Genomic DNA, 25689 nt, shown 5'->3' on the forward strand with positions numbered 1-25689 from the left:
TTCTTCAAACTAACAGAAGGTGTTTCACTCAAAATGTTCTATTTCATAAACTGAAAATCCGACAATTGTAAAATTTGTACACGTGACTTTTGAAGGTTGGGGTTAACTAAACATTATATGGATTTGATACTTGTACCGCCATCTGTATGTTAGCCTAGGAACTATTCAGACCACCTACTATATTTTAAATTGAGAAATGAGTTAAGTTACAGAAACAGGCACTGGTAAAAATTTGTAATGAAACAAATTATTATCACAAAATCATTTTTGTAATTAAATATTAACGGTAAAAATTGTATAAGAGTGAAAAAAACAATTTTTTTTATTGAAATCCAAGCAACGGATAGCGTTGTACTGAAATTGAATACTGAAAAAAATTGAAATCCATTTCCATAACAAGTAATGAACAATTTTCAAATCGAAAAAACAATCTTATATTAAGTGGTATGCCAAATAAATAATCCTAATTTCTGGATCGAAAAAGAAGTATTTCCTAATTGATAATCACTCCTCAAAGAATTATTTCCGCTCATTCACCTGGGTTGTTGATTTTTAATAATTATAAAAATCGTTCAGAAAACTGGCAACTGTGCAAAAATGGATTTGCGTATTAACAGGTGACGTGTCAAGCACACCTCCTCATAGGCGTACATAATAGTTTCCCTCAAGGAAAACTCACGATCAAGTTAACTTTTGAAACGCTTATAAATTTGTGATTGATTACCAGTTAAATTACCGACTGACAACTATGAGAATTACCATTTTATAACTTTTATTTTGCAGGTTTTTTCTCCCAAATTCACCCAGAAATATTATTATAAAAAAATAAGAATCGTATTTTTCAAAACTGAATGTTTTCAAAAACGTGTTTCGAAACTATTACAATTCAAATAAAACTTTCATTTCATTTTACCACTTTTCATTTATTACTGTTTGCGAGACAATCTCTGAACACGAACAAACCCCTTTTTACAACTAATTAATACAGTTCATGGTATGATTTTCACTATAAACTGTATTAATTAGTTTTAATATGGATTTTCATCAAGTCTCGGCCAGTTTTATTCAAATCCCCTTTTTGCCAATTTTTAATATTAGATCGTAACGTACCAATCATTTGAAATTTCTATTTTCTGTTTTCACAGGATCTGAGATTCTTCTGAGCAGTCTGCTGCAGTAGTACTACAAATATATCAGAATGTTGACACCAATTCAAATTCCATATTGTTTATTTTGATTATTTTTATCCATGTTAGAGTTAGGGATTCAAATAGACGTCAACTAGTACTCTTCTTCTTTTGTTCGATCATAGAATTGTTTCTCATAGTGATTAACGTCGAGTGAGAAGTGAGGTACAGTCAGAGATATCTACTTTTAGTAGTAGTAGTAGTAGGCTTTGTGTATATATCTGAAGGGACTGATGGAATACTTCTTCGATTGACGACTTGTTTATTTTGTGGAAATTCATGTTGACTGAGGATACACTAAAAACACACTTTTGTCTATTTTCCACTATATTTCTTTATTGTTGACCGGTTTCGGCTATTACATCATTTTCAAAACTAACTGATTACATTTAAATCTGAGTAATTTATACACTATATATATATATATATATATATATATATATATATAGACAAAAGTGTGTTTTTAGTTTATCCTCACTGATGGAATAGTTAGTAACATTGTTAGAGTTCTGAACTAAAACCGATTCTATGTGTGAAGGATGAAATTCTGGAAGGGTCTTTTGTATGCCTAACTTCATTTAGAGAGTATGTAATGGGTGATTTATAATAAATTTTTGAGAATCATCCATCAGAATAAGTTCCAACTTTTTCAATTCTGCCAAGCAAAATTACAAAATCATTAAAATCACAAAAAGCATACAAGCACCCAAATATAAAAGCATAAGAACCAATAAAAGTATAAGAGCCACTAAATCACAACAATTTTTTTCGCTAAAAAGCAATCCTTTATAAACATACGAAATTCCTTTTCATCCATTTTATTCAAACTAACAAAAGTTGCTTCACACAAAATGTTCTATTTCATAAACTAATAATGCAACAGCTGTGAAATTTGTGCACGTAATTTTGAAGGTTGAGGTTACCTAAAAATATTTGGAAATAATACTAGTACCGCCATCTGTGTGTTAGGTCAGGAACTATTCAGCTCATCTCTAATATATTCTGCCTAATTCTATTTCAACATATATCTTCAACAGTAGTATTTTGTATCATTTCAATTACATCCAGAAAATATTCAAACCATATCTGTAGTTTTCAGTGTTTTATTCGTTTTTCAATTGCATTTCTCAACAGTATAATAAAACACTTTAACTTTTGTCTGTATTTTTCAACTTTTTGTTATCTAAATTGAAGTCAGAATATTGAACAATTTTCGTGTTCTTTTTCTATTTTTTCTTAGATTATTATAGTGATGCAATAGTACACTAAAACAAAATTCCTCAGCCTGTTCAAGATTATTAACTTAAATACTCATTTTTGTCTTCCATTTGTAATTCCGGAAAATGCATCTCCTTCGATTTGGAGGCTTGGTTATTCTTCTACCTATTTAAATTTAATCATTTTCCACACAGCTGGTTTTTTTCTATAAGACTTTTCAACAATATAATTCATAAACTTGCATATCCTCTACTCTCTACTTTATTGAAAATATTATTAACCGATTGTCATATCAGTAATTCAAATTTGTAATTATCACATTTTATTTTCAAACTGACAATTTATGTGGGGCTCGTTTCATGCTATGGAAAATTATACTGGTTTGCTTATAAACTGATCGAGTTAGGGGTTTATCATATTTATCAAGCCTAATCGGTCTCAAAATCTCTTTATATTTGCAGAAAAAAGAATAATTCGAAAAGCAAGAATTTAAACTGGCGGCGTGTCTGTTGACCAATAAAATTGATCGTTCGTTGAGCGGAGGTGCCAAGTGTATTGGTTTTTAATATCCAATCACAGATCTGATGATCCAATTTGACAGACGCCATTTTTCTTGTTATTGTTGTCAACTCGGTGTGAAAACAACTATTACAATTATCTAATTGAAGAAGGTTTTTTTTGTAAAAGTTAGGTCTCGGTCGGTGCCTATTTTGCTGCATATTCCGTGTCATTAGTTTACGTTACGAAAAATATTTTTTCAGGTTATTTTTGGATTAATATGTTCTGGAGTAATTCTACATTTCACTGTACATAGTTTTGCTTCTCTTTTCAGTCACCATACTGCTCTTTGGCCGAGATAAAATAAAAATTAAATCAAAACTTTCCTTCCTTCGATAAAAGACAAAGTCTGAAATGAATGTCATATAAATAAAAGGGGCCTACTAAATATACCACCTACCGTTTCAATTTTTCATTCTTCATTCAGGTACCAAACTATTGCAAACTTTTCAAGTAAAATTCATCGATCATTTCAAAATCGACTCTTGGTAAGTTTTCGGGAGTCAGCTTTAATAAAACTAGGCTCAACATTCATTTTGAAATTATTTTAACAAAAATACGAAGTTTGTAAAAACCATTGACGGAGGGAGCTGGCTGACAATATGGCTAATATACCAGTAACGTTGAATTTCTTATTTTTTGGTGGGTGGCATGAATGCATAATTGATTCATTTTATTAGGGTTTATGAGCATTCGAAAATCATTTGAAAATACAGATCGTTTAATTCTATTTAGAATTATATTTAGATATAACTTGTACTATATCAGTTATTCGTGGATTTAAGTGATCTAATTATTGTATATTTATTTGTTTGCTGGCTTTATTCTTGAAAAAATGAATGAATAAATACATACAATTTTAATTGATCGTTCATTTTCTCAGGAAAATGGAATACCCATATCACAATTTATTGGTTTATTGGGCATTGAAAATGTATGTCATATCGGATCCATTCTGCTTGTTTTTGCAACATTGAGTTTCAACTTTTTCTTAGCTGACAGCTCGCGTAGGAACAATTAGTTTTTTCATCGAGTTTAGTTCGTATATGTTTTGAAAACGTTTTAGAGATATATTTGAATATTAATCTGGTGCATTCTTGTGCTAATTTTAATTATGCGGAAAGGCACAAGAAAACAGAAAGCGCATTGGTTTATAAGTGAGTTATTTCATTTGAGTTTAGGTTCCAAAAGGATAAAAAACGATGAGAACGAAAATATTGAATTTGATGACAGAGTTTTTTATTTCAACAAGTATTCTCCGCAGAAACTATTATCTGGAGTTAATCCTGTTACTGAAAATATGGAACAAAATTAATTGAATTTTATCATATGATCAATGGTATTATTACCTCAGAAGCTTTTGTTGGATCAGTTTGAATACAATCAATTCTGTCTATACTTGACCTCATTCAACCTTCCTCCCAAGTTTTGGAAGATTCAATAGATTACCCAAGCGAACCTATAACGCTTTAATTTAGTAGCTATATTAGAAAGAGGTATGTATGTAGAAATCGTTTTTTTATAATAAATTGCAGTTGTACAGATTGAGGATTGTAGAATAAATTGAATATTTGAAATGATTCTTCAATCCAGTTTGCTATATTTTTTGATTTTCATAACTGTATATTATTAAATAATGCATAAAATCATAGTTTGGGTAAATATTTTGAGATCTATCGACTTTGTGCACTGATTTTGGATATAAAATTTATTTCCAAACATGATTCTTCGTGTACATTTCATTCCACGTGGAGAATTTTTCATTAATTGAAACGTTAACGGGTTCATATACACTTCCATAATTAAAATGATAATTATGGGCTTCCTAAATTTTACGATTTGGCAATGTTGATTATTTCTATTGTTCATATTAGTCAATCGAACAAGAAGCGGGAATAGGGGCGTGACGTCATCACCCTACCACATTAAATTTTTAATAATTAATTACGGGAAAACTACGGTACTTAGAGGTATGAAACAAGAGCACTGTTTTTCAATTTAAAATTTCTATCAAGTGAACTATAAACCAAAAAATTAGAAACAAGCCCATTGTAATACTTTAACACCGGCAAAATCTATGTCAATATTCATCTGCGTCTTACTCGTGTGCAACAATGTTGATTTCAAAGGCCGAACTCTAAGCGACTCCAATACACAGATGGTTAATGTGATATTTCAAGTAATAGTGATGTTAGAAAATATCAGAACTCTATACAATCGTATATCCAAGACAAGCACTTTTCCCAAACACCAGAACTGCATCACTTTCTGGGTAGAAATTTGAGGGCAATTTTCAATTTTCTGAAAGTGGACAATGGGCTGTTTGGAACGGAACCTCTGTCACTGTTCATAGTTCTTATGTCACACTTTGTTATTTCTAAGATTCCTAGAAACCCTGGTGTTGGTAACGCTTAGATTTTGTTTTGAACTTTTTGAAGGAACCACCTGTTGCTTTTAACAACACTTACGAGGTTTTCCCAAGATGGCGCTATTCTGAATTGTTCGAGTCCCCGCTAAGTCAGTCAAATTAATTATTATCTGTCATTGTCAAAAAGAATTTTCAACTTTTGGTATTTTGAAATTGATATTTTTTGTCATCCCAATCTTTACATTATTCGCATTTTTTATTATAGTTTTTGTTCGTTAGTTCTCAGTTATTTTAGTTTGGTTACATTTTTCAGTAGTAATAAGGAATAGTTTTATATAGTGTATAAGGATACTTTTTGTAAAATGGGACAATTCTGTATTTTGTGTGAACAGTGTAAAAATTCGAGTAATCATCTGTATTCAGTGCCAAAGGTAAATGAAACATTTTATAATTACTGTCAATCCACCACGGATAAACTAAGTATGTATCAGCCTACACCAAAAACCAACTTCATATTTTGAATAATCCTTCACCCTTTCAAATCCACCTTCTGCTACTAGAGTATCATTACTTTCTTAATCATAATATCAAATTGAAAATAAACATTCACTTATGCTTTTTTAATTTTTTTTTAAATACAACCTAATACCTAGTTGCAAGAAAAGTCTACTCATAGAATCATAGATACCTACAGATGAATATTACAGTATGCAGAGAGATTTATTGCATTTCTACAGAATTATTATGAGAAGTAAGTAAGTTTACACTTACATGAAATTTAACGTCCATTTAAAATATCATGATATTAATATCAGCATAAAATTTAAAACTAATAAAAAATTAAATCTATATCAACAATTAATAAATCATAGATTAAGTTTGAAAATCACTCTCTGAGTAGGGCTCCATGTCAAACAAATAGTTCCCCAAGCCTAACAGAATGTTGTATATTTTTGAAATCTTGTGGAAAATTATTGTAGAAATCGAGGGTGTTGTTGTATTGTGGCCTTGTATAAAGAAAATTTATTGGGTGGTTAAAAGACTACTCATGTATGATGAGAAACCTAATGCTCTCTTAAATATATACTCGTAGTAGTTGATTGCATATAGAATTCCAAGCAACCAAACAGTATGCTCTTTTAACTTTACTTGTTCTCAATTGGTGATTTGAATGGTTTTATTTGTGCATTATACCTGATCAAAATCTGTAATTTATAGGATGAAAACAAGAGGAAACTGTGGATGGATGCTGTTAGGAAATATCTGCCTGATGGTGCTTTTATTTGCTCAAAGCATTTTCCCATCCATTTCATTGGTGAGAAAAAACTATTGAAGGGTGCCAAACCATCATGCATGTGAGTATTCAGTTTCTACAGCACTACCTATAAATCCTATCAAAGATTTGTATATTTTTTTCAAGGTGCACTTATAGAGAAGTACTTAATTGTACGAATTTCAAAAAAACGTGCACCATTTCCAGAACCAGTTTACTAATAATTTCTGTAGTTGGAAAGTATCCGTTGAATAAGGTATCAAAAGCAAATTTGATCACATACAAATCAAGAGAGAACACTTGGTGTTATCAAAATGATAAATATCAAATTATTTATATATGAAATGATAACCCCTTCTAGCTTTACCTATCTACAAAAAAAGGTTCTTTTCAACCGGCTGTTCTCTAACAGTAACCCTGAGAAGTTCGCAGTTGGAAACAAACACTCTATGCCATTCATTTCTCTTGAAGATAAAAGATTGTTGTTGTTTTCAGTTCAACTCAAGCATATCAATGTCCTTTTACAAATTTCATATAAGGCTCATAAACTTTAAAAAGAAAGTTATTGATAACATAATATGAGAAGAGATATTTATGTAACCATTATTTAATTGAATCATGTTGAAAAAGGGATATGTTACAAATTGTCCAAATGTGTGGAGTTTAGCTATAACATTTCATATTATTTTTCATTTCAATGATCGCAACTGCTGTTTTGTTCAATATTTTACATCATATTTTCCCTTGATACCTTTCATAAAAATACATCATTATTCAATACGGGCTAATATGTGCTAATATCATTCTATAAATAAAAGGTGATAGTGGAAGAAAGGGGTAAAGTTGAAGAACATTTTCTATAAATGCCTGATTCACAGAAAATTAACTTCATTAACTTTACCCTCTATTTTCTGATATCTCATATTTGTCAATATCTGTGTAAGCTTACTGCTTACACATGGAAATAATGAATACGTTGTCATTATTATAAACAGCCTCTTCTGAGAACATAATAAAAAAAGCTGTATCTTTTAGAATCTTCTTGTGAGACGGTTATAATTAAATGCCAGTAGGAATTTTAAAAAAAATTAATGAAAAAGTTGTTATCGAACAAAGGGTTATATTTAGCTTAGAATCGCACGTTGAAAGGTAAGATTTCGTTAATCCCTGTTCGCACAATTTTCGACTTCTGAGGGCTGCCGTTCGTAGGGGAACGACAGCTGGTTTACAGAAAAACCAATTTTAACAAATACCATTTTAGTTTTTTGTCCATGTTTATTTACAGGGATCTCAATTTATTCAGTTTTGTTTACAATAAATTATATAACAAAGAAAGCTTGTGCTGTAACCACTTATACTACTACTATAATTATTATAGACACATTTATGTGTGTTTAATGAAGGACAAAATTAAAGTAATGAAAAACATTTGCATGAGTAAAGAGTGAGATTCTTAAAAATATTTTCATCATCACAGAAGAAATTGATTTTATCAGAGTAGTTATTTTCAAGTCTCAACATTTTAGATGTTGGAGATGGAGAATGATACCCATAGTTAGTAAAGTGATATGGTGTAATAAATAGCTTTATTTGTCTGATGGACCTTCGTGGAACGTTGAAAGTTATAGGGGAGAGAATTTCCGGACAATCAATGAAACCAGATATAATTTGGAATAGATAAACTAATGATTTAATGTAACTTCGATTCTGAAATCAGCATGAAATATTTCTAAAATTGAACTGAATGTATAAACCCATCCTGTCTAATTTCGTAATAGTTAGTTTCCTGGCTTTGCCCTGATCATTTTCAGTAAAAATATTTGACTGCAACTGAGACAATCATATTCAGTTGCGTTGATGAAGTAATCTTAGAGAATAAAGTTGATACTGAAATTAGTTTCAATGAATATATTATGAGGAGTACTTCGTCAACGCTGCTGACTGTCGTAGTTGCACTTGAAACGTTTGGAGTTTACCAAAGAAGACAACAGCAAAACCCAAAAACCAACCAAAACATTGAAGTCAGTCATGAAATCATACAACATGAGCTGTTGAAAATTATTGATGAAGGATGCTGAAATTTTCCCAGATTCAAAGATTGATTTTCATTTTTTTATAACTGGTTTTATTTTTCAGTTTGCAGTTGGATTATCCTGTGGAAAAAACTCCGTTTGAAACATGAACAACTGAAATACTTGAATTCCTATATTTAGTTTTGTGATCAGTTTTTTCAAAGAATATTTGATAAAGCTTCTGCCAAATATCTGATAAGGATTGTGTGATTATTTATATAGTTTTATTAATTTAATTAAATAACATTTATTGATCTAAAGGGTAAAACATGTTTTAGACAAGTAAATTGATGGATATATAGCCGTTACTATGTGGTAGAAGATCATTATGAAAAATTTAGATTTTAGACAAGTTGTATTGTGAAATTGACGTGATAGTCATTTTTATAATAAAAATAGGTATTTTGATATTTTTTATTTCTCAGCGAAACCGCTCCTGAACTTCCACTAAACGTTTTTCCTAGTCCATCCTGTAGTATTCTACCCGATTCACACTCTGTCACAAAACATCCATTGGCAAATTCTAGCAGTATTCAACTAGAGAATATTCCTAATCCCATTTTGGTTTCAAATACTTGATGACATCCAGATTGAACCAAGATCATTTGGAGGTGATAATGTTCACATATCCATAACAATTCCAATCAACTTTGTTGATATCATTTTCAGCATTTTTGGGATGATGAGAGCTGCAGGTGGATGCAATACTCATCCCAAGTCAATTCAAGTTGGACAAATATTCCGCCTAATGTCCCTCTATTCTCTGATAAAACCGCCCAGGGAAAGTAATGTTAGTGGAGGAGAAATGATGAAATCCCTTCTTCATATTGGAGATCTGAAAGAAAAACAGCAAAAATTTATATTCTATATTGAAATAGAAAAAACTATCTCCGAAATTGAAGAGGACTTCTCAGGTATTGATGAAGCTTTTGCTTATTTCTGTGAATATGTTGCAAAAAAAATTAAAGGCAACACCAAATGTGGAGAATGTGTGGATTCGATATTGGAGAAGGGAAATGAAATATTCAATTCCCTCATAAGAAACAAGAGCAGAGGATTTTTAACATTACCATCACAAAAAATTAATAGCTTTCTTCACGATGTTGAAGCCACAATAATATTAGGTGTTTTTGAGAGGGAACTTAAAAGAAATTGCTTTCCAGTAATTTTAATCAAATTGTCAAATTTTTCTCCCAAAAATATTGTAGGTTGTGAACACCACAAGGAAGAATTGTTAAGAGAGGCACTGAGGGCATATTTGATCTCTAGATTGAATATCTGCTGTGCTAAAGAGCATAATGAAAGAGCCCTCGAAAATAAAAATTTAAAAAAATACAATTTTCTGTGAGTCAAATTTCGAAAAATCTGAAAATATCTGTTGAGATGTGAAACTCTCATCAGATGTATGTTTTTTTAAAATTCGATTGAATATTTTCAAAAAACTACCATCATAAATGATAATCACATTGTTTGAAAAAAAGAACTCTTTTACACACTCAATGTAAAAGGTTGTAGTGAGCAATTAAAGTATATCAGAAGACATTTTGTATTTGTATTCTAAAAGACGCTAATCTACTTTCATGCAGTCTGCAGAAATTCAACCTAGTGTTCTCTGAACATTACGGTATTTTACTTTTCGTGGGAACCTGAATATAAAAGAAATCCCATCACAAGGAAACTGGAAGTTAATTTACCACTGGTAAGGATATTAAATACAATTTCACCTCAGACTGATAAAAAACTAACTTAACTTTTGAACGGTTTGACGTAGAAACATGAAAAAAAACGTTTGGGGGCTATTACCGATACTATTTTTTGAAAAATTTGATATTTTAATTGGCATGGGGGTCAAGTGTCAAATTGATCTATCAGTAATGACCTGCACATGCAATCATTGCAAAAAATATGACTCAATGAAATCAAATTAAAATAATAATAATGGAAGATATTTGAATTAAACTTTGTTCAATTTATGCTGGAACTGTAAATTTCAATAATTATAAATACAGAAATCTTATACTTTTACAGACAATAAATAGTTCACATTCTTTCTGAACCAAAGAAGTTATTCAATACATCTGATGATCAACGGAAGGTAATTGACCATCTTACATCTATTGTAAATTAATAAATTTTGCCTTGTAATTTCTCTCAAGTTATTTGCAGAACCCAAAGGCTTGCATGACGAGTTCAAGGTGGGACTGTAGTACTATTTCTCTTGAGTGATTTTCTGTACTTAACGAGATGTGTATGTATAAGAAAATCAATGTCCTGATTCATGAGTAGAACTGCTAGGTGTGATACACATACATCCATAGTCACTATGAGTAGATGTATTTTGGTTGAATATCTATTAGAAAACAGCTGTGTTTCTACTCATTACATTGTTCTTCGTATATAAACCGCTTATTCCAAATTTTATGCATCAATGAGGAAACTTTTTAATTATTAATTAAAAAAAAAACGGTTAAAAGTTGGTGCTTATCAAAATGATCTCTTAACAGGTAATCGAAAAGTTCGACAAAGAATTCACTGGGAATATTTCTTTGTAATCTAGTGAATTATTCAGTTTTTCCATTCCAATACCATACTAAAAACATGTATTCAAGTATATAATCTTTATACTTACCACCTGTTTTGCGGAATTCGTTCCGATAAACAACCAATGTCAACTACATAATATCTGCCAACATTTCTTGAGTTGAAATATCAAGAAATTACACGAAATTTCTTCAAAACTTTGCTTGGGTTGAAACTTCAACTAATAATTCACCAGAACTTGGACACTTATCTTTCAATTTAATACTGACAATTCGTCAATAACACTTAAAACACAAAAAATTCATTAACTCACTTTTTAAGTTATCCTAAAAGCACAGTAGGTATGAAAAATGAATGTGGAATTAAATATAAATACAAATACACCCTGTGTGGTCTTATGATTACAGTTTACTGTAATGACTGCTTGCGCCATCTGAAACGGCGTAAACGGCGTTGATCTCTGCTAATCAAGTTAGCCATAAATCCCTCATTTTACCCCAAACTTTTGCAGGTATGAGTAGATGCACCAGGGTTTTTAGACATCTTAGTTATTTCCAGTGAAATGAACTGATCTCAACTATTTCAGACAGTTTTTATTTACTCTGTGGCCATTCTTCAAGACGTATTGAGCGCCATTAGATTTTTCCGGCGTACGAAATCAGATATGTGTTGCATGTTCTTTGCTTAGTCTGACCGATATATTTTTTGTGGCAGTCCCCACAGCTTATTTCATAAATCGCTATACAATCATAGTAGGAGACAATTCCTGTCAAGCACACAAAATTACTTTTGTAATAGCAATGAGAAAACCAATACGACAAGTCATTAACTTGTCGTAAACTACACTTTTATAGATTTCCAATTAGTTTCTTATTGGGGTTGTGTCCGTACAACCAAGAGAAAACAGACTGTTGGATATAATACAATGCCCTTCGTGGTATTAGCCAGAGGAGTAGTTGTTTTCTGATAGGGGTCAGTCCATGAACCTACAGCAGGGATGGCGAACCAATGGCACGCGTGCCATTGATGGCACATGACACAATATTTTGGGCACGTCACCGATCACGAAATTCATCATGAACTAAAAAAAACGTGTTAAAATGTATTTTAGGACGATCGATTCAAGTTTTAACTGATATTTAATATGACCAGTTCAGCAAACAACAAAAAGTGCAAGACAGTAAGACTATCAGAGAATTTCAAACTTGATGGACTGAGAAATATGGCGTGATTAGTAAAGGTGACAAAGCGGTGTGTGTTTTATGTTCTGAAACAGTGGTATGAAGAACATCGTCTGTTGAACGAAATTTTGAAACAAATCACAAATCAGTTAGTCAAAAACGCGAAACAGAGCAAAAAGAATTAATTGCAAGTGCATTGAAAGACAGAAATAAACAGTCAACATCTATGATTAAATTTGTTGGCAAAAATTGTCATATGAGCGCGGCAAGTTACGCGGCTGCAAATGTCATTGCCCGGCTTAGTAAACTTTTTCAAGAGGGAGTTTTTGAAGAAAGCCTGGTTAGCATGCGCGCCCTCTCTTTTTGATGATTTTGACAATAAAGCTAAGATAATTCAGCAAATCAAAGATACTCCTCTATCAAGAAACACAATAAAAGAAAAAATCTTAAAACTGGCCGAAAATATAACAGATCAACAAAAAATTGACATTGACTTTGCTTCTTTTATATCGCTATGTCTTGACGAAAGCACTGACTTCACTAAATCTGTACGTTTAGCTGTTTTTGCTCGATATTGAGTAGGAAAAGTGATTAAGGAAGAACTAATTGCGATAAAATCGTTGCTAATAACTACAAAGGAAACATATATTTGTACGGCAGTTGAAAATTCGCTTGCTAAAAAAAAAATGGATTCAAAGAAAATTGTTTCTGTAACAACTGATGGTGTTCCAAGTATGGTGGGTGAAAATAATGGTTTCATAAGTTTATTTCAAACAGACGTAGGATATTCGATTCTTGAATTCCACTGCATAATTCACCAACAAGCTTTGTGTGCTAAGAGTGATTTAATATCACTTGATAATGTAATGGCGGTAGTTACAAAAATAGTCAACCTCATCTTGTCACAAGCTTTAAACAAGTGAAAGTTCGATGCTTTGTTGGAAGAAGTCAACTCGGAGTATAATGGCTTACTGATGTATAATAATGTTCGCTGGATGAGTCGCGGGAACGTACTTGAAAGATTTGTTAATTGCTTGGAAAAAATCGGACTGTTCATCAGGCGATTGTAGATACTAACAATCGAAACGTCGTGAATTAACTTGGCTTGAAATCTCTCAACTATTTTATTTTTATCTTTATATTCATTTTGTACTTTTTTATTTTTATTTTTTATTTTTTTTTTTTTACTTGTATTTTATTTCACTATTATTTCATTTCAGGTTTTTTTGCTTAATATAATTGTTATTTACGGCTATTTATTCTTAATTCTTCTTTTTTAGTTGTTTCAGGGAATTAAAATCAGTTTATATATTAGACAATGGAAGTCCGAACTAGTGAAATTCAGGTAATACTCAAGTTTATTTGAATACTGAACTCCTCTCAATTCGATTGGTTGGAATTAAAGTATTTGAAATGCAGCTGATTGATTTCCAAAATCTAGTTCAATATGGATTCAAAAATCCATTGAAACAAGGAAAGAGTTGGAATTAATTGAAACAGAAAAATTGACAAGTAATTCAAGTAAAAATGCTAATAACAAAATTCTGGAAACATGAAATGCATTACCAGACACATTTAGCTGTTCGACGAAGCTGGCTCATGCTATTTCAACAACGTTTTCATCTACCTATGCCTGTGAGTCACTATTTTCAGAGATGAATAATATTAAAAATTCTGTTAGAAACCGTTTGACAGATGAATCCAGTTCAGCATGCATTCTGCTAAAAATTAATATACGTTACTTGTCATCTAACCTGCAACAACAGAAGTCACACTAATTTTACAATTACGCATGTAATAAAAAACATTGCAAAATGTACCTTTTTTGTAGTAAATAAAGAGTTTTGATAGTATTTATTATTATTATTTTTCAAATATTCAGAAAGTCGAAATTATTTGATGGCACGTCTATGACCTAATTAAACATTCTTTAGAAAAATTGGCACGTTGATGCATAAAGGTTCATCTATCCTGACCTACAGTGTAGGGAGTTGAGACTGGCCTGAACAAATTGTTCCTTTAGATGATTTGAATAATTATTTGATGTATCCCTGCAACAATATTTTAGTAATATACAGACTGTTTTACTCTAGCAATTTGGTTCAAATTGGCAGAAATCAAATTACTGTTAGGTTGTGTCGATCATAAATCCAAATGGGTTTTTAGAGAAAAAGTTTAGTTTGTCCAAATACAAACCATCATCCAGGTCCCCCTAGATTTTTCGAATAAAAAGTTCAGATTCAATGGGACAACTTCTTTTGACATTTGTGAATTCGAGAAAACATCAACCTATATAAATAAAAGATTTTTTATTCAATTATAACTATAATAATTTATGAATACGAGCACTAGTATAATAAAACAAAAAATATACATAGAAACAAAAATAAAAACAGTTTTAGCAGTCTAAAAATCAATAACAGTACAGTTTTTGTAGCTATCCATCTGTAATAATATCGATATTTTACAGAGTATTTTTAAATTTTTGAATATTACTCCTGTAGAACTACCTGACTAGAATCTCATCAAGTACCGGTTCATAAAAAATAACAGTACTTGTGACTAGAATTTTTTCTCTTATTCTCAGCAAAGTTTATAGCAAAATATTTAAACAAAATTAACAAGAATAACACAAAAAGTGCTTTACACCAAAAAGCGCGAGACGACAACCATTATGTAAAATTTGATTCGAGTGCGAGGACTAAAATGCTTTCTTACTTGTTGTGTTATTTTTGTCAATTTTCTAACAAGTTTCTTATATTTCCTTTGTCAACAAGTGAATCGAAACACAACCATATAAAAAACGGATCTCTCATGGTCTACAAAATATGCTTATAACTTAAGAGAAAAATCACATTTGCAAATGTTCAGAATCTTTTAAACGAAGTTTTTTCTCCGGCAATAAAAGGCTGAAATCCTGGATTACCAATGTTTCGTGATCATACACGCATTGTGTAATCTTTGGTCTATTATGTCACCGGTCTGAATCGACGACAACGAACTTGTGACTCCGACGGCGGTTCTCCCGTAGGTGGAGGAGGGGGAGGTCCCTCGGAAGACTCCGGGGAGCTTTCAGGAGCGTCTATGAGGCAACTGGAGATACCTCTAACGCGAAGACCTGAAATTACACAAAAACCGTACAGACAACATCGGGGGATCCACATCAATGTTCTTTTCAGGAGCTCAAGTAACTTGACCACACCTGAAAGGGATTTCAGTTAGTATATTTGTTTCAAAACAATAGTATTTGCCCATTTGGAGGCCTAAATAAGATGTGCAGATGTGATGTTTATCATTCCTAAACAATAAAATCCATTTTTCTCAACAACAACAGAAAACTATTCATTTCCAGGAGTATGAAATATTGATATTCTCTGAAACTGATTACAGTTTTACTAAAGACTTTTTCTTTTCATTATTCCTGCAAATTTCGGAAGTATCAAGGTCAGACAAAATTTACATAAAAAGGTAAGAAAGACAATCGCGTTGCATCACTCATCATCAAAAGGGCTCTACAAGTTTGTTTTCTAAATAAGGGGGTGTTATGATATCTCGTTTGATTGGTTTTTCAATTCTCTCAAATCAGATCTAATCCTCCTGGTTAATAACAGTTTTATATTCTTTTCAAGGATCTGCAAACGAATGATACATATTATAATAAAAAAAAAATATTCAAAACTCACTCCAGTTTATTCCAATAAATGTTCAAAGCGTACAGAGTGGGCCAAATTGGACACTTTTGAAGGCAAACTCCTTTTTTCAAACTAGGCTGCGTCTGAGGGTCAAATTTTATGACAAACTTAATGGTGAAAACCATATATCGATATCCATCATCGTTTCTGAGTTACAGCATATTTTTCGAAAATGTGCATTTTCGAAAAGTTACTGCAACTTTTTTCCTGTCGAAAATTTCTTAATTCTATGAAAACATTTCCAAAGCACTTTTTTACGTAGAATTCAATGTTGTAAAGAACTTATTTTTTCAAATCAGATATTAATATTTATTGATGGTAAACGACCTTTTGAATGTAGCACACTTGACGTTTTGTTGAAATACAGAGCTTTTAGGTTTTTTTATGTAGACTTTGATCACTTATTTATTTGCATGATATTTCCTGAGCTTTTAAGTTCAATAAATTTAAGAAAATTTAAAAAACATATTGTTTTTGTCAGATCAACTGTCTTTCAACTGAAAGTTGAAAGACACGCCAGATGAAGCCATTGTATTGCGAAACACGTGTTGCGTTTTTGTAAAACAATTTAGTGAAAATCTCACAATAAAGTGTTTTTGGAATACGTTATATATATCTTAATCTGACGCGCTTGAGTATTTCAAAACGGCGAATTTTTTTGCACATTATAATAATCGCCGCGAGTTTGCGTAAGATCGAAATCGTCAGATTATTGAATGAGAGCTTTTTTTGTTGCACTCAACACCCCCTCAGAAAATCTGGCGCGCTCGATTTAATTTTTTTTCTTTTCACTTTTAACCCTTACGTACAACCACCCACATCATGCAAACGATCAGATTAACATACCAACATTATTAAAAATATGTAGGACATTGATGCTATCAATATCTGACGCGCTCAAGTATGTCCATGCAACAGTATTTTTTCACATATTTAAAAATCTATAGCCGCTTTCCCCAACATTAATAAGGTATTTATTATATGACATTTTTTTCTTCTTATCATCTAAGCTTTGCAACCTAATATTCTCAATGACGCTCGAGTAAATCCCCATTTTGCATGCTATAAGATTGCAGCAACACAACCTAATTGATGGTGGTCAATTTGAAAAGAAAAGGCCAAAATTATATAAAGCAAATAGGGATGAGGAGTTGGAAGAAATAGTCCTTTTAGAAGCTGTTGAAAATAATCCCAAAACATTAACGCGAAATTTGAAAATATCAACAGGCCTCCAAGAACTAACGTTAGGAGGATATAAAAAAAAACACAAATTCAAGCCATACAGGACCAGAAGAGTTTATCAACTCAGTGGTTTCTGGAAAGTTGTGCGTGATTTTTCGTTGAATTGTATTTGGACAGACAAAACTTATGTGGGCAATGCCGGCATTTTCAACCGCTACAATTCTTATACTTGGGCATAACAAAATACTCATTCCATTGTTTTAGCAGAGAATTCAAGGAAGATTTGGATTTAGTGTGTGGGTAGGTTTTTTCAGGTGTAGAATTATTGGCCCGTTCACTTATAATAGCACTCTCACATCTTGGAGGTATTTAGAAATTTGAAGGCAAAATACTGAACCCCTTGTTAATGACTTGCCACTAATGGAGCTCAGAAAAATATAGTATCAACAAGACGGAGCTTCGCCTCACAACACTGCAATTATCACCAACTTTTCGCCTGCAAATTTTGGTAATAATTGGATAGCCAACCAAGGACACAACCTTAGGCCGGCCAGGTCACCGGACCTAACGCCTATGGACTTTTCTCTAGGGAAGGTTGAAAGATCTTATTTTCAAATTGCCGACCAATTCTAGATACGAATTTGGAAGCAGCAGTGATGCAAAGTTTTGCTTCTCTCACTCCTAGTAAACTAATTAATTCGGCAAAAAAGTTTCAGAAAAGGTGTCGCTTGTGTGTAGGAGAAGCTGGTAGACATTTCGAACACCTTCTCTGAAGAAATATATTTCATTGTTTGTTCTTCATTATTATTATTGAAATTTCATTTATTAGTAGTAAATATGGTTTATATTATCATCAGTTTTATTGGGTCAAGCCCTAGCCTGAACGATCAATTTTCATTTGCTAGCGTCCAACCCGTGTTAGGAATCACACGTTAAAAGGTAAGACCTCGTTATTCCTTGGCTCGCACAAGTTTCACCTTCTAAAGATTGTCGTTCATAGGAGTGCGACAGCTGGTTAACGGAAAACCACATTTTGAACAGATATTTAAACAGATATGCATTTTAATTACTAATGAAGAGAGAAATGAAACTTTATGTTTTTTACCACTTTTATTTATAACTAACGTTACTGCAGTTAAACTAACAATGATTCATTACAGTAGCCATTATATACCACCCCTGTAGGTACTAATAGAGGTACTTGGCTTGATTGAGTACCTGAATTTACAGTTACAATGCGGATCTGCCAATTTAAAAACCGACGAGTAAACTAAATCGATTTTATCATTTAACAGGTTGCACCCGCAATGTTTATACTTATGAATTTCCAAGGATTCTAAATAATTGAGTTTGTAACCCTTCCTTGCATGGAGCAAAATTTTCGTATCGTTTAGATTCGGTTTGAAAACGTCGAATCTTTTTTTCCTAGTCTGAAGGACCTTTCATGTTCAGCATACCTTTTTTGGAAATTTCGGCCACATTCTCCCACATAAACACTATTACACTCCGGACACTTAAGCTTATAAACTCCTGATTTCTCCAACTTGTCCATCTTATCTTTGGCATTGAAAAGGAAATGAGATAACCTGACATGTGGTCTGAATGCCACTTCCACATTGTTTTTTCTGAAGAAACCCGCAATTATCTCTGTTCTTTTTCCAAAATATTTTAGCGTTACCCATTTCTTGATTTCTGGTTGTTTGAACTGAGGGTATATTAATCTGTGAGTTTCCGGCTTTGTTTCCTGACTAACTTCTGGATAGTATCTGCGTTGAAATCATTATTATGACCTATCTGTGTAATTATATCAATTTTCATAGCTATATTGTTAGCAGACAAAGGCAGTGAGAATGCTCTGTGCAACACAGTCACTAAGGGGTGAGCCCCTTAGTCCACTTTTAGCAGACATATTTATGAACAACACTATAGTAAATTCCGATCTGGAAAAAAATCATATTCATTTTTGGAACAGATATGTAGACGATATTCTCGCCTGTTTCAGAGGTACTACACGACAGCTGAACCAATTTATGACATTCATGAACAATCTCAATAGCAACATTCAGTTCACACTCGAAACAGAGATAGAGAAACAGATAAACTTCTTAGATCTGACCATTACACACAATCAGAATAAATTTGAGTTCAATGTTTTCAGAAAACCTAGCTATACAGACATCACCATCCCAAGCGATTCTTTCCATCCAGACAGTCATAAATTGGCAGCCTACAATTCATTGTTGCACAGAGCATTCTCACTGCCTTTGTCGGCTAACAATCTGGCTAGGGAAATTGATATATTTACACAGATAGATCATAATAATGGTTTCAACGCAGATACTATCCAGAAGTTACTCAGGAAACAAAGCCGGAATATCACTTACAGATTAATATACCCTCAGGTCAAACAACCAGAAATCAAGAAATGGGTAACGCTAACATATTTTGGAAAAGGAACAGAGATAATTGCGGGTTTCTTCAGAAAAAACAATGTGGAAGTGGCATTCAGACCACATGCCAGGTTATCTCATTTCCTTTTCAATTCCAAAGATAAGATGGACAAGTTGGAGAAATCTGGAGTTTATAAGCTTAAGTGTCCAGAGTGTAATAGTGTTTATGTGGGAGAATGTGGCCGAAATTTCCAAAAACGGTATGCTGAACATGAAAGGTCCTTCAGACTAGGAAAAAATAATTCGACGTTTTCAAACCATTCATTGGCATGCAACCACAAGTTTCCGAATCTGAACGATACGTAAATTTTGCACCAAGCAAGGAAGGGTTACAAACTCAATTATTTAGAATCCTTGGAAATTCATAAGCATAAACATTGCGAGTGCAACCTGTTAAATTATAAAATCGATTTAGTTTACTCGTCGGTTTTTAAATTGGCAGATCCGCATTGTGAACTGTAAATTCAAGTACTCAATCAAGCCAAGTACCTCTATTAGTACAATATACAGGGATGGTATATAATGGCTAATGTAATGAATCATTGTTAGTTTATTGTATAGGTTTGAAAATGTCCGTATAGGACGAAACTGCAGTAACGTTAGTTACAAATAAAAGTGGTAAAAAACATAGAAAGTTTAATTTCTCCTTCTCAACATTTGATAGCTACTACTTAACAATTTCTTTCTGTTTTATCTCCGCGTCATCCAAAGTGTGTATTTCAAAGTCTACATATTAAAACCTGAACGCTCTGTATTTCAAAGATGACTATTGCAAAACATCAAGTGTACATTTTTGGAAAAGTAATTTTAAATTGAAATATGCAGGAATATACAGGGTGTCTCTTTAAAAACATAGTTTACCATCAATAACTATTGATATCTGATTTGAATAAATAAGTTTTTTACTCCATTGAATTCTACCTAAAAAGTGCTTTGGATATATAAAAAATGTTTGACAGGAAAAAAGTTACAGCAACTCTTTGAACATGCACATTTTCAAAAAACATGCTGTCACTCAGAAACACTGGATATCGATATGCAGATACCATTAGGTTTGTCATAAAATTTGACCCACAGACTCAGCCATCAGTTTTTATATATCTAGTTTGAAAACAGGAGTTTCCCTTTAAAAGTGTCCAATTTGGCCCACTCTGTACACTATTCACTTCCTGACAACAATGAAGTTTGTTTACGAATTAATTACTTACATTATGTCTGCCTCTAGGGTAATTTTGTCAGAAGTACCTCTTATTCCAACCATGAGCTGTGGAATAGTCTGTGGTTGTGTAATGTATACTTTGGATTTCACAAATCCCCACAAAACAATCTACGGGCGTCATATCAGGTAATCTAACGGGTCACACCAAGAGACCACATTTGCCTACCTATAGGATTAGATAATCATCATCTAGTCACTTTTGAACCAGTCTGTCATAATAAAGAGATATCTCATCTTGCTTAAACGTACTCGGGTTTATTGTTTATCCAAATCAGTGGACAAGAAACGTGGTCCATTAGAAAAACTAACTAGGTCCCTTGATATGATGTATCTAGATGTTTTTGAGTGGATACCTGACACACAGTAGAATAATACAACCAGTAGGCTCTCTTACCACGTGGTCTGCCAGAGTTGCCAGGGACCTTCAACCGCTCTTAGGATGAGATTCTCATCCAACGCATTCAGTGCTGTAGTATCGAAGGATTTGACGGTACCACGGACATCGGATTAGTTATAATAAACGGTCGGAAATGGATATTGATGTTGTTATTATTGTTTTTAGTTTTTGTAGTTGGTTATAAGTAATTTACCACAAAATATTCTACAATAATTTTAAATTTCTCACATATAATCAGTGGACATACTTGAAGACTGGCTATAAATCAAATCATCTAAAAGAACAATTCGTTCAGGCCAGTCTCAACTCCCTACATTGTAGGTTAATGGACTGACCCCTACCTTACACTGACGAGTGGCCAAATAGCCCGAAACCGGTCTGCAAGTGTGTTCCAATGATTGAAAATCTATTGCGGCTGTTGTATCACCAACAGCATATGCAGGAATAATTTCAGTGAAGAATCCTGCACTGACACCTGTCGGATATAATCCAACGCCCTTCGTGGTATCATCCAAGGGAGTAGTTGTTTTCTGATAGGTGTCGTTGTGGACTTGATCGCGGTGGTCAGACTCACGATCGGAAGGCCGTAGGTTCGATTCTCGCCTCGACCAGATGTTTTTCTCGAGATAATTTATCTGGTTGAAGCTGGGATGATCTGCAATCGTGTTAGGAATCACACGTTAAAAGGTAAGACCTCGTTAGTCCTTAGCTCGCACAAGTTTCTCAACTTCTGAGAGTTGTCGTTCGTATGGGGGCGACAGCTGATTAACGGAAAAAAATATTTTAAACAGATTAACCTACAGTGTAGGGAGTTGAGACTGGCCTGAACGAATTGTTCTTTTAGATGATTTGACATTAAACTTCGTTTTAATATGAGCGCACGCCTATGGTAAAAGTACGAAATTGGCTCCATCCACACTTCGTTCTGAGGTTACCGAGAAAATTGTGAATTTATGAATGAAAGTAGTGGAAGTGGACTTACTGGTTGATTTTTGCTATGCCTTATACATGAAAAGTACGATACACGACTGTAGTTTATTTCAAATTGGTATATAGAAAAACAGATGCTTGCAACGAAATCACCTCGGGAACATTTTATAATGTAGAAAGGTTATTGGAATGAGCTAGAGTTAGTTTTGAACACATTTTTTCTTGAAGTTATGATATTTATCGTTTGCAGATTCTTAAGATGAATATAAAAGGGCTAATTACTTGAGAACGACTGATTCAATTTGAAAAATTAAAAGTGTTGGATAGAAATTTTAGATATTATTCATATGTTGTTTATTGATAATTTTCTTCGGTTTTTATTTTTTTGTCCATTAACTGTGGGCATTTCTCATTTCACAGTTGAGTGAATTTGAGCTTCAAATTGGGAATGCCTCTGTTCAACTTTCCGCAAACTGGAATATTCAAATGGTCGAATATTGGAGTTGATATCTTTGGTGAATTTCAAAATAAAAACAAATCTTCATGTGGAGGTTAGGTTGTTTGGTGCAGTAGCCACATTGTTCCAATTTCATTAGTATATAGGATACAAAAAATTACGATGCATATGTACAACTCGAAAAAGTTTTTACTTCATATATTGGATATTTGATTTCAGTGTTACATTCCCGTCATTTATTTCGTAACTGTTCATTGATATAGTTTTTTACCTAACACTTAAACTACATATTTTTCCTCCCATTACCTTTACAATTTTTATTATTTTCAATATATTAAATTCCTTTCCATTATTCAAAAAGTATCTTGTTATATTGAATGAAGTACCACTTTTCATTCTGAATATACTTACCACTACTTGAATGTCTTTTAAATCGGAGTTTGAGTTGGCTGGGGTCTGTAACATATTTGTCACCCTGCCTTCGTCTCCTGAGTCCAGGAGTAAGATCTCCTGACCAAGACATGCATTTCGCCAACCTTTGGCCACTGACTGCAACAGGAATCTTTGACAACCTGCTACCTTCCATTGCGGGACTTGTCTTAAAAAAATATATCATTTTTAGTTTCAATGAAGGTTCACTAACAATTTTTTTTTATAAAAGTTCAGCACTCACAGAAGATTCCCTGAGTATCTGACTGGCATTATCAACTCCACTGTCTTCGTCATCCTGTTCTTGACGTTTGTCTTTTATCATCGGATTTTCAGTAGCATCAAAATATTCTGATTGTTCGTCCATTCCGGGGCTAAGTCCGTTGGCAATAGATCTTTTTTCTCTGAAATAATAAAAAACATTATGCAGGAAAACAAAATCTGGCTCGTTAGACTTACAAAATAGTTTTATTCCATAAGTAATTTTTCATACTGGGAACATCAACATTATTCTTTTTTCATGACATATGTGAACATCTAACATAAAAATAAACGAATTAAAAATGTGGTTCGGAAATTGAGTCAACCCTGAAATCATTTATTCATCATTTTATGATATATCATACCAATTTATTTCCCAAAACTTTATGAAATAAAAATCTCAGCTTGAGATTCAAGGCATATAAAACGATGAAGTTACTCAAACCAAATATCCAATCTATGAAGTATTTTTTTAAATCAATTTTAAATGTAACTCCTTGCCATTTATTTCAAAGTATAGTGCTAAATATATTGCACAAATATATGCCCACAATTTAAAAAAAAAAGTGAACACAGAATGCAATATCATTTAATAATTCGAAAAAAAGATAAATATTGTCACGCCTTTTATTTATCGTTGACCACTCAAGTCAATTCGTAAACGATTTCTCGTTGTTCCACAACTTGACGTGAGGGTGGCTACTAGGGATTAGAGAAAGAGCATAGCTCCCAGGGTAGGCCGCCAGCTTTTAAACAGTGAAGAAGGGCGTGGGTAAGATGGAGGGTAGAGCGCCACCCGTTTTATCAACCCTGGAGCTTATATAGCATACAAAACAAAAACGGGAAATTAATTCTAAACGGTAACAAATTGAATCAAACTCGAACCCAGTTAAAATATTTATAGTTCCTTTCCCTAACATCTACACCTTTCTCAGTTGGTTGCAAACTTGTCAACAAATCCCATGGTTTACCTGTCAGTTCATAAATTTTATCAACCTTTCATCAACCGTTACTATAGGACTCTCCCTACAATACTGGCAGAAAGCCTTGAGCTCCTGAGGCCACAAAGTGTGAAATATGAGAAGATATTACTTTCCTAATTGTAAACAATACCAAAATGTTTATAAGATATAAATTGTATTACACCTATAGCACAAATGTTTCAATTCTAAGGGGGCTGTAATGAACCCAGGCTCCCCAAAGAAGAAAGGAGGATGTCTCTTCAATACTTGAGACGTTGCTGTTTTGAAGTTATTCTTTACCTTAGATATAGCTATATCGCCAGCTAACAGTAGGTTGAGGGAATGCATTCATCTACATATGCATAAAAGTATATACCCTACACTAATATGTTTTCCCTTTTTGGGCAGGTTTGAGGAACATAAATCTTTGTTGAGATAATAAATCAAGCATCAAAAACCTAGTCACTGATAAGTTATTTGTCCCTATCTTAATAACTAAGCTGCTTATCTGTGTGCGCCTCCCTCGAGGTGGCTTGAAGAACAAGAATGGTCTTAGAATTCCGAACTTAGGTCTGCAGTGTTCTGTCGGTACCACAATTGTGATCGGCTCAACAGCGGCTAACTACTAACTACTGCTACTACTGTACTAAGCATTCATGCAGGGATGTCTAGTCTTACAGAAATACTAACATGAGGAAATGGTATCCAGATAAAATAAAGCCTTTGATGTCGTGTGGCCTATAGGTTTACTTTTGCCCCAAGAAGCCAAGATTCAAATCAGTAAGATTCGGTTCTCCGTAAGAAATTGAATCCAACAAGTGAGTTGAATGTTTTACCAGCATCCAAATGCCAAGAATAAAACGATTTCCTATTCTTATAGAAGCCGATTTTACTTTGTTAATCCGAAAAATCGAGAAGTTTGGAAAAAAATTCCAAAATTAGCAAAATGGCTACCAAAAGTACCACAAAAAATTTTGAATCCCGGCGGCAAGACATTCATGGAACCAAAGTCACAGAACACCCTCACTACACAATTCACCGTACAGAGCACAGAACCCTTAGAGGATTCGAATATATGTTCGAATATAACTAATGCGTTCGAATATATCCTTGTATAGTTGTTAATCAGTAAATGAGAACTAAACGAATGACGAGGTATTAAAATATCCCAAAACCTTCATGGAAGTATTAATTTCAAGTTTAAATAGTCGTTGACCTCAAAACAGAACAAATGACAAAATGAAACCTTAACAATATAGTCAATAAATTATAAAAAACATACATGAAGGCATCAGAAATATTAAATGAAATC

At 32.9% G+C, this 25689-nt stretch overlaps 1 protein-coding gene and 1 long non-coding RNA gene across 8 annotated transcripts in view; both read right to left on the bottom strand.

Moving 5' to 3' along the window:
• Nucleotides 1-8844: 8844 nt before the first annotated feature.
• On the bottom strand, nt 8845-11769 carry LOC141485921 (uncharacterized). Its single transcript, XR_012467535.1, has 2 exons — nt 11306-11769; nt 8845-9511 (listed from the first exon to the last, which is right to left on the bottom strand). It is a non-coding gene; the product is annotated as an uncharacterized lncRNA (long non-coding RNA).
• A 2923-nt stretch (nt 11770-14692) lies between these two features.
• The window catches only part of Asator (tau-tubulin kinase asator), a 131959-nt gene continuing 120962 nt past the window's right edge, over nt 14693-25689 (bottom strand). For 4 of the 7 annotated variants that reach the window (XM_023173717.2, XM_023173716.2, XM_023173718.2 and 1 more), the window contains exons 14-16: nt 23399-23558; nt 23137-23323; nt 14693-15600 (exon numbers count right to left, since the gene is read on the bottom strand). In XM_023173717.2, the coding sequence (XP_023029485.1) occupies nt 15368-15600; nt 23137-23323; nt 23399-23558 (580 nt within the window). In that variant the 3' untranslated portion in view covers nt 14693-15367. Of the gene's footprint in view, nt 15601-23136; nt 23324-23398; nt 23559-23613; nt 23692-25689 lie in introns of those variants that run through there. The other 3 variants (XM_023173720.2, XM_023173723.2, XM_023173722.2) reach the window with 3 other exon arrangements.

This window comes from Leptinotarsa decemlineata, unplaced genomic scaffold (assembly GCF_025532065.1).
Source record: "Leptinotarsa decemlineata unplaced genomic scaffold, Ldec_3_MD MMD2_tig00026340_RagTag_RagTag, whole genome shotgun sequence".
Lineage (NCBI taxonomy): Eukaryota > Metazoa > Arthropoda > Insecta > Coleoptera > Chrysomelidae > Leptinotarsa > Leptinotarsa decemlineata.